Source organism: Haplochromis burtoni, unplaced genomic scaffold (genome assembly GCF_018398535.1).
Source record: "Haplochromis burtoni strain Fernald_Lab_line unplaced genomic scaffold, NCSU_Asbu1 Contig_70, whole genome shotgun sequence".
Lineage (NCBI taxonomy): Eukaryota > Metazoa > Chordata > Actinopteri > Cichliformes > Cichlidae > Haplochromis > Haplochromis burtoni.
The window spans coordinates 894,898-905,165 of NW_024582431.1; the positions used below are offsets into that span (position 1 = coordinate 894,898).

A 10,268-nucleotide genomic window follows, 5' to 3' on the forward strand; every position below is an offset into this window, starting at 1 on the left:
AATGGGGTCACTGCATAGACCAAAAGAATCACTTGTGTGGGCCCACGGGAAATTATTTTTATCAGAAATAAATTTCACACTTGATGACAATCACTTGAAAATTCAACAGGTTATGATTTTAATTGTCAACCAACAATTAAGGAGACCCCCCTGAAAAACATAGCAGCCAGATTAATGCACAAGATGAAACTGAGGTAATGCAGTGTGGTTACAGCCATAAACATTGTTTATTCTATGTAAAGAGCAATATATCACACCCTTTATTTCAAGCTCACCAATGGAAAGTAAAGCAGTGGAGCAAACCACTGTCTGCCACAATTATCTGAATCTGGTTCAACATCAATATGATGTCACCAAATTTTTCTTGTTTAAGTTTGGTATATGTTTGTGAAGATATAAACCTAAATGTCTAATAAACTACTAGAACAGATCCAAATGTGGACCTACTGGAAAAGCGAACCCCTTCTACATTAGTCCAAGCCCTCAAAAACGTTCATTTAAATCAGTCCGGAACAGCAAAGAAACACACAAATCAACACAATAACAAAAGCTCCTTGTCAGAGGTAAATATCTACATGAAAATATCTAATCACTCAAATTAACCCAATTAAACAGAAAAACAATAAATTGCCTTTTTTTTCCTATACAAACTTTTCTCAGTGCTCTGGAATGCCATAAAAACCTTGTCTCACATCAAGTGCTACATGTCAACTTTGCACACGAGTAACTGCATGCATACAAGTGCTACATATTTGTACATATAAACTGTACACATAAAAACCTTCATGCATTTACAATATAGTTTAGCAAAACATGAAAACTTATAACAAATTTTTCCCATGCCAGTATGAGCACAATGCTCTGAGGTTTGTGGAAACCCCCCCCCAAAGCAAACGCTTCCATCTTTTCTTGCAGGCTTGTGCTGCCGTTCGTCCTCTCGGCTCTGCTACGTCTTTAATCCTCTCTGAGCCTGCTTCAGCAACGAATCAAAGTCGAGGTCCTCAAAATTGGTCCTGGAAGGAGACGCTTCTGCGTCTCTGTTTGCATCTGAGAAAGAGAGGGATGTGCACATGTTCACTGCTGTGTTCAACAAGGTGAGGAGGGTGTCCGCGATGTGTATTACAATATAGTGTGAGAGCACTGTAGCAAATACAGCTTTTGTGAAGCTTCAAAATTTCAGTTTATGATAACACTGTTGCACTGTAACTCTTGACCAGCAGTGACACTGGCCCTTAATCCAAGTGCTTCATCTGTCTGCGGAGGCTGCGTGATAACCCACTCTGCCCTCCTTCCCTCTCAGCCTGTCTGTGTGGCCATTCTTTTCTATGAGCACTGGAGAGGATGTGTGCCTTATTTTCAATCAGCAACACCTGGGCCCAGAGCGCCGGTGCTCTACAAAAGTCAATAGGGATTAGTTGCTGGGTGGCTCTTCTCCCTGAAGTTTGGAATGTTGAGAGCTGCTTAAAAAGAGCAACAAGCCCGTTTACTGGACCTGTGTGGATTCAGATACAGATGCACCTTCACCTTTACGAGGTGCCTCGGGCACAAAAAGTTAGAAAATCACTCACCTAATCAATTTATAACTTACACTAGTTACACCATCATCATCATTCATCTTTCTGATTAAGGTTTTCAGCTGTACACAGCGGTGCTGTTGGAGTGCTCTATTCTCACAGAAGTGAGGGGACTGTCATGATAGACTCGAATCGAACATGCTAGTCCTGCTGGGAAGTCATGAGGTGTTTTAGCAGTTGGTTTCTGTTTGTAATGAAACAGATTAAATGTGCACAATTATCATATATGACACCAATTTTAATTCCCAACCCAAAGAGATGACCCACACTGTACAGGTTGGGACACCTCTGTGGTGGCATCTTTGGCTCTGCAATTAAAGAGCATAAACAACAGTTGACTGTGTTGGGTATAAACCCCCTTTTTCCTGTGCTGAACATCTCAGCCTCATGTCTGAACGAGTACTGTGGTTTCTTTCTTTTTTTTTAAATGCCTGAGAGCAACTTTCAATTTTAATCTGTTGGATTTAGTCACAATGTCACATCTCTACAACTTCAATTATTTTTTTTGGTTGTCTGGCTACATTTAATATGATTTCATTCAACTTCTTTTTTTTCCTTTATTCTGGTAGAATAAACCAAGCGTGTTTCAGCCTGTCCATTCTCACACAGCTATTATAAGGCCAGGCTTTTATTCCTTTGTGGACGCCACAGATGAGTAGTTGTTCTTATTATATTTGTAGACCTTAGCTTTAAGCCTGCATGTGCTGCTGGTGCTCTTATACTGCGCAGAATACACAGTATACTGTGTGTACAGTCATAACAAATTGAAGGATACAGCATGTGTAGGTTCCCCTGCCGTTTCATAACACAGTAGTTTTTAGGGCAATTTTTTTTAGTCTTTTCCAGATAAATTTTTTGTTTTTTATCGGTTTGTCCGGTAACTCTCTCCTTTCACTATAGTGTAGTGTTTGTCTTGGCTGTTGGTGTTAGACCTACCGAGATCCGTGTAGTTTGTATTACAAAACTGCCGTCTTCCACCAAAGCAGATGTCAAAGGGCAGCTCATCAGGTTGCCGTAGTTTCCCACCATTATCGATGGCTGCGAAAGCATCTTCCATGTTGTAGAAAGTAACGAAGGCATAGTGGTCACTGTGGGAACCAAAGATGTTGAGTTTAATGGTGACCCATTTCACTGTAAAGCCAATAAAAAACGTGTTAAACTGTAATGGTGCATGCTTACCCCCTATCTCTGAAGTGAAGTGACACACACTCCACCTCTCCAAACTGAGAGAAGCGTTCTCTCAGTTCATCGTGAGTCATGGACCTGCGGATGCGGCCGACGTACACCACCCGGCGCTCGTCCTGTGTGAAAGAATTAAATGCGATATAGTTACCGCCCACTGGAAAAGTAAAAAAAGATATATCAGTACGTCAGATGAGTTTTACTCACTATGGCTTTCAGTTTCTGAATCCTTATCTCGTGCTCTCTCCTGAGCTTCCTGGACTCTCTGCTGCTGCTGCACGGACGAAGAAAATGGAGAGTGAGATTTTGCTCCCACTGAATGTGTCAGTTATCGCATAAAATCAGGGGCAACGACAAGTCAGTGCAATTGTTCCTTATGTCAAAAGTTCGCACTAGTTCTCTTTGGAAGTTAGCAACAACTGCACTGTATCTGAACTGGATGGTTACAGCTCATCAATAATATTCACTGACCTGCAAAAGTCTCTCCACCGCTTACAGCATATTTGTGGAGATGGCGACCGAGACCGGGATGTGGACCGGGACCAAGATCTGGACCGTGATCTGCTGTATCTTGGTGTGCAGCACCCTGACCTGTACCGCCGAGGAGGGGATCGGGACACGGAGCAAGAGGGGGATGATGAACACGAGCTGCTCTCTGAACGCTTGCGATGGAGCCTGCAAGATCGACATATTGTAGCCACAAAAGGCAAAAGCTCAGGCTGAACGTGAATGATAGAAGATGAGTACCTTAATCTTTTTGGAGAGCGAGATGAAGAGCTGGATGAGGAAGAAGAAGAGGAGGACCGGGAGCTGGAGCTTGAATCGGACCGTGGTGATCTTCTCCTGTATCTCCTCTTCTCTCTGCCTCTGACAGGAGGACTGGGTGGAGGTGTCGGGAAGGTGCATGGAGCGGTCTTGTCTTCACTCCTCCCACGATCTTCTTTGGCAGCACAGTCTGCAAACTGCAGAGCTCTGTCTGTGGTCTCTGATCTGGCCCTGGGCTGATTGAACTGATGCTGCAGCACTGACTGTGTTTTAACAGTTGTAATCTGGTTCTTCTCTTCACCTGCAGCTTGCGAGCCCTGGGTCATCACATGGTGCTCATTTGTGGTTTGAGAAGCATCCTTGAGTAAAGGGGGCTTAGCTCTGCTACGCTGAGAAGCATTTACAGGAGAATGATCTACAGAGCCGCAGTAATCGTGATCGGCAGATACGTGCACAAACATGTGGGAAGAAGCAAGAGCTGCAGCTGACTCTGACTGAGTTGTGTGAGTCTTCCTGGACGGCAGAGGACGGGGGTCAATTATCTGAATAGCCTTGGATGGAGGATTTTTCCGTCTTGCAGGCTGCTTAGTGCTCAGAATGATTTCAGTGCTGAGGGGCTCAGGGATATCCACAGCCTCCAACACTTGGAGTTTCTGACTTTCTGCAGTGCTTAAAGATTCAAGTGGTCCCACAGAGGACATCGCCGTTAATGAAGCAGCACGAACAAGCGCGGGCTCGCTCTCACAAACTCTCTCTTCTTTAGCTGGAGGAGGAAAAATAAAAAGAGGTTATGTATCACAGGACGTGAGCCTCCATTAGTACACCGCTGCTAGTAATCTGACAAAATTCACCTTGTGTTTCCTCAAACTGCTCCAACAAGCTGGTCAGATCAGTCGCTTCAATTCCTGATGAAAGAAAGAACAAACGTGAAAAGACCGCTTTGGAAGATGCTCGCCTTTAGTTCTCTCACACTCCTATCATCATCACATTTAACTCAAAATAATAACAACACCATGTAAGCTCAAACTCCTTGGGCTTTCTTATTAATATGTTCTATGAGAAAACAGTAAAAATGAAGACTGAATCTTCTAGTATGCAGAGTTTTTTGGACAGCCTTTAACTTTGCATGCGTCTCCTGTCTGCACACCTGTCTCCACGTCATCGTCCCACACAAGTTTTACCAGTTTTTCCTGGTAGTTCGGACCATGTTCCTTTCCTGCTTTTGTTGTGGAAAGCAAACAGCTAATAAGTGCTCTACTGCCGCACTGTGGTGATCGCAACATAGTATATACTAGCAAAAAAAACAGAAAGTATGCTTCCTGGCACAAAACATAAAAAATAGCTGTTGTTTTAAATCAGGCATATTTTGCCTTTGAAAATGTTTTCCCCAGATTCCAGTCTTTAAGTCGAGCTAACTGGCTGCTTCTACATTTATTTCACAGTCAATCAACTTCTGTATATTTCCTAAAATGTGAAACTACTCCTTTGTGTTTACCTGAGTCAGCTGTTGCTCCCTGCACTCTGCACCTGGATTGAGGAGGTGGTGGTTCCTCGGGAGGACTCGTACTGTGGGTTAGGACCTCGGTTACTGCTCCAGAATCTATGTGAGTGAGGGGCTGACTGAAATGTGGGCTGACAGAGGAACATTTTACTGGTCTCTGTGCGTCAGGACTCGGTGCCTGTGGAGTTTCTGGTAAGCGCTGGGGTCCTTTGGGTGGGCTCAGACTGCATTTTTGAATGTGTGATTTTATGCCCTGTGAGTTTTCTTGTTCCTGAGAGATATAGGAATCATTTGCTATTTCACTAAATGCTGTCTTCGTATCCTGAAGCGGTGCAATGCTCTCTTGGCTATAATCTTTGATTAGAGGTGACACCTGAGGATTTAGCTCTGAGGAACATGTCTGTCTCTGAAGAGGTGCAGCTGAGGATTCAGTGTGGAGTTCTTGAGGCTGTCTGTTGCTCTGCAGGCTTGAATCCCTGGACAGAAACTCCACTTTAGGTGCTGATGAAGAGTTGGAAGTGGATGGTGATGCTGCCTGAAGAACTGGCAGGGAAAGGAGGACAGGATTTGGGGGGTCACTACTAAGTATTGTTGGCTTCTTCACTGGACTTTTCTGGCTTTCATGAAGAATGTCCGGCAGTGGACTGGCAGGCGAGAGGACTTTGGATTCAGTCCTTTGGTGATTTAGTCTGCTGTGATTTACATAAGTGGAAGATTTGGCTTCTGAGGAGTGAAGCTTGCGTGGTGAAGAGGCAAGATGGGATGACTTGAAATCAGGTTTACGGGGGTCTGGGTAGTGATGCGGCATCTTAGGTTTGCAGCCGTTTTGTTTCTGCAAACAGAGGATGGGGGTCAGCTCCTTAGGGGGCTCAGGAACAGAGGGCCACTTGGTAGTGTAGTTCCCCTGTTTCTCTACCAGGGGTTGTCTCTTCTGGCGCAGCTGTCTGTACTGTTGGAGGCTGAGTGATCTGGCCTTTGTCTGAGCTTTAGGCTGCTGGTCCTCAGTTTTGCTATAATTCACCTCCGAGGACGTTGCTGAGGCTTCAATTGCTGGATTTTCAAGTGTGTTTGTGCTGTTCAGTGGAAGTGACTCACTTTCACTAGTATGGCAATTTGTGGGATTGCTCTCATTTAATCCATTTTCCGATTCATCCAATGAAGCCACTCGAACGGGGCCAAAGCTCACTCTTTTCTTCCCTTTGGATGGGGGTGATCTGGAGTTTCCATTCAACAGCACGCTCTTCAGGACTTGCCCGCTATCTCTTCTTTCATCTACCTCATCTCGTATCTTGGTCTCTCTTACAGGCGCCTCGTCATCAGATACTACATTTATCTCTTCATCACTGTCTCCAGTTGGTCTTTCGTACTTCCACACCTCTTCCTGGGAGAATATGGTGGGATGTGTCCTCGGCTGATCCCCTTCCTCCACACGAAGCTTCAGACAGTAGGGATGCATGAGCTTCACCAGGCTGACGAGAGAAGTCGAGGTAAAAACCTCGACTTCGGCATCTGCCTTTTTATTTTTGGGATGAAACATCTGGCCTTGTAGCTTAAACATCTGTGACAGACCGCTTTTCTCTAGTTTGCCCCCCTCGCCTTTCTCCCCATCACTCTGAGTTGTGGATGCTGTAGTTGGTGTTTTAGATCTTGGTCTAAGTCTCTGAGCAAACGATGATCCCTATTAAAAATGAGAGAGAGGGGTCTCAAGATCTCATACTGCATCTGCTGCGAGTAACATGTCACTTCCTTCCTACCTAAACACAAGTTACCATGGTGATCTAAAAGAGCTGAAGTTGTGACATAGAAAAATCTTTATTTTATTTACAGACACCTCACTAACACACTAATCCTGCCTTGTAAATTTCCACATTAGCTGATCATCATTAGCTTCACGATGAAACAGTCGAAACGCTTCTCCTACTTCTTCTCTGATTACTAGAACAGACTGTGGACAATACAAGTAATTCTTCATTCTAGTTTCTACTCACCACGGTGTTGTCCCTGTACTCTGCCTGGCGGAGGAACTTGGTGTCTGGCAGGGTGTCGAAAGGAGACAGAGTCCTGCCGTCATCCTCCACACAATCCAGCATCTCAGTCAGGGCGGACAGCAGGCGCTCGCTTTCTTCCTCAGCTCTGCTCTTGCACTGAAGCGAGAACGCCAAATCAAAATACATACACAGCCAGTGTGACTGAGTGAAATCATTTAGATGAATCTGCTTTGACTCTGACCTCCGATGCAACAGTGGAGTCTTCCAAGATGGCCAGGATGGAGTGATCCACACAGGACTGTGTGTCCATGTCCACGCCTTCCACACCTGCCCTGCTCAGGACTGGCTGTAAACACAGGCATGACACTTCAATGTCCATGTTATACTGATTTGCATGCACACACATTAGTATATTTACACCTCCTGCTTAATAAAAAACAAAAACCCCAAAACACTCATTTCCCTGGGTGTGACCAAAAGATCAGGAAGCATGACTCTAACTCCAGAGCAAAAACAGGAAGTCCCAGTTCTGACAAAAGTTCAAAAAACTGTGATCGGATCTGATACTTGACTCATGTTTAAAAAGCGAGTACTTGTCTATCACACATAAACCCACACTGACTTATGTATCGTCCTAAATGAAATGCTGTTATTACAGAACATGATAGTTTGATTGCTTACTGCACTCAGCACTATCTGAAGCATTAGAGCAGCTGAATGGTGGTGCAGCTAAGTTGTTTATTAGTTTGTGGAATACAGCGGTTGTGACTAAAATATTAAGACTGTCCATAATGTTGTCCATTTCAGGGTTTAACATAACCAACATCTCAATGACTGTGGGCCAGTGAAAAAAAAGTGCATCACATGGACAATAGTAATGGACCACATCTCTTAATCTTCAGGTGTGTTCAGTCCGTCTGCCAAAGGTGCAGAAAATCAAGTATCTAGTGAAACATTTACAAACATTCGCGAAGAACAGTTTGTTGTAAAGAGCTTGATGAATTTGAGTGAGCTGCTGTAATAGGATGCAAACCTTTAACAACTCAGTTTGTGACATTTCTTCTCTCCTAGATTTTCCACAATCAACTGTAAATGGTATTACTGCAGAGTAGAAGCATTTAGAAACGTAGTGTCAGACCACGTAAAGTTACAGAGCGGGTCGCTGAGGTGCACAGGGCACAAAAGTCTCACTGCTCTGCTGACTCAGTAACTCCACAGCACCAAACCTCCTCTGGCATTAACATCAGCACCAAAACGGTTCACCAGCAGCTTTTTCTTACATCATTATTCACAAAATACTTTTTTCTAAACTGCATCTTTGGATAGTTTTACACATAAATGAAGCCATCCTTAACCACTCCCACCCACCACCTCATTACTATACAACGAATAACTCAATCAAGAAGCTGGTGAAAGGAAAGGTGCCTGTGTTACGTTGGATACTGGGTCTAATAATTTGACCTAAGAAACCCTATAAAATACTATTTATTTTTTAAAGATTTAAATCTGTGACAGCACACTTATAACTCACTGGGAAGCAGGAGTGCGCATCTTTGTTTTAATAGTATTTCATGTTATTAACAAACTTTGCCTATTTTTTGTGGCCGCTGTTTAAAAGACCCCTGCAACTTTTTTAGGCTCTAAATGTGATTATGTGGCTCATGCTATTAAATCAAGAACTGTGTGGGGTATTTAATCCATATACTATAACTAAACACAAAGAGGAGCAGACACTCAGTCAGACAGCAAAGGATTTCTCTTAAAGGAAAGAACAGGAAAGTGAAACCTCAGTTTTTAAGATCAAGTTGTGATGAATGAGTAGGAAGCCGGCTAAGGCCCTAGAGGCGGGTGTAACATCTGTACAGCACCTCTGGGAAGTGAAGCAGCTCTCATTTCCTGCACTCCTCTAACCAAGCATTTGCTTGACAGGGCAGCGGTTCATTTCAGTGCCTGGAAATATGTTAAAATTAGGCTTCCGGCAGTCAAGCAAGGACAGCAGCTGGGGGGTAGTTGAGGGAAATAAAGCAGCGTGGGTCGTACGGAGGGCGATGCCTTATCTGAACATCTTGTACCTTCGCGGGAACTCACCGGCTTCCCTCCGTTTAAACGTCCAAACTAATAAACATCAAACTAGACACGAACAGCCTCATTAACTAGCTTGTCATTTAGCATTTCCCGCATCCAAACCGTCCAAATGACAGGCGGATCGATCCGCTCCCTGATCACTACCTGAGTAGTACTACGAGCTCGTTTCAGCCACGTGTCGTTATTCGCGCATGTGGCCTCGAGAGCAGGGGATACACGCCCGACTAATGCACCGAAACCCGCCACTATGCGGTCTATTTTATGACCGATGAGCTAAAGTGAGGAAACCGGTACCTCGTTGGGGGTGTTGCTGGCCATAAAGTCGCTGTTGCCGGCATTTACTTCCCCGTCTTTCCCCCTCCACCGCGCCGCCATCTTGCCTCTCCACATGGTCCGCTGGCAGGCCGGAGGGAGACACGTGGTCACCGGTTGGAAGCGCGCGAAAAGCACTGATCTGAGATCGGATTTAACTACGTTAATCAGAGCGAGGACGCGAGTAGAAATCAGATCCCAGGTCAGCTGTCTGCTCGTCACGTTTCTCATTGATTATTAATTAGTTTTAGCTTAAAAAATAGTTTTAGTGACCCACAAAGCGAGACGAATTAGGGACAAATAAAGGAAGCGGGTTTTGACAATGAAAGGTAAAATAAAAGGCAGCTTATTAAAGGAATCGTTTTTCTTTTCTTTTTACAGGATCGTATTCAGAAGCACTTAAATGTTTCTGGACTGCTTTCATTTCACCCAAATTATAATCAATTCAAACAAATAAGTAAAAAATTAACTTATTAAAAGTTGATTCTTGTTACAGGTTTAAGTTTTTCCATTCATTAGTTATTGCTCAAAGAGACACCTTGTGGCGGAAGAGTCTTGTTACAGATGTTATGTACAAATATAGATATAAGCGATAGAAAATGTGAACTTTCTATAAAAAAACAAGTTATAAAACCAATACACTCAAAGTGAAATGTTAAATTAAAATTAATTATTCTAATATGAATATAAGTGAAAATGGTCCAGGTAGGAGTGATTTCCTGTTCCAATAATAAAATATACCTGATCCACATCAGTATCTATCTAGTGAAGTATCTAGCAAAGTGAAAGCACTATTCAGGATTTCTGGCTCTTTAACTGATACCTTTCTTCTTCTTAATTTGTTCCCTAGGTTTTGCATTA

General features: G+C 43.6%; 1 protein-coding gene across 1 annotated transcript; it reads right to left on the reverse strand.

The window, feature by feature from the left end:
* Window positions 1-94: 94 nt before the first annotated feature.
* si:dkey-93h22.8 (uncharacterized protein LOC449943 homolog) lies at window positions 95-9,581 on the reverse strand. The gene is made up of 11 exons (XM_005925050.3): window positions 9,390-9,581; window positions 7,252-7,356; window positions 7,011-7,166; window positions 5,017-6,700; window positions 4,373-4,426; window positions 3,504-4,284; window positions 3,228-3,431; window positions 2,964-3,030; window positions 2,754-2,875; window positions 2,511-2,662; window positions 95-1,047 (listed from the first exon to the last, which is right to left on the reverse strand). The coding sequence occupies exons 1-11, from the start codon at window positions 9,483-9,485 to the stop codon at window positions 947-949; spliced, it is 3,522 nt and encodes a 1,173-aa protein (XP_005925112.1). The 5' UTR covers window positions 9,486-9,581; the 3' UTR covers window positions 95-946.
* Window positions 9,582-10,268: the final 687 nt, after the last annotated feature.

Excerpts from the sequence above, each read along its gene's own strand:
- si:dkey-93h22.8 (XM_005925050.3), bottom strand. The coding sequence starts at position 9,485 with ATGTGGAGAGGCAAGATGGCGGCGCGGTGGAGGGGGAAAGACGGGGAA. Across the intron at positions 6,701-7,010 it reads AGTACAGGGACAACACCGTG|GGATCATCGTTTGCTCAGAG; the intron begins GTGAGTAGAAAC and ends CATTTTTAATAG. Across the intron at positions 2,663-2,753 it reads CTTCACTTCAGAGATAGGGG|TGACCACTATGCCTTCGTTA; the intron begins GTAAGCATGCAC and ends TGGTTCCCACAG.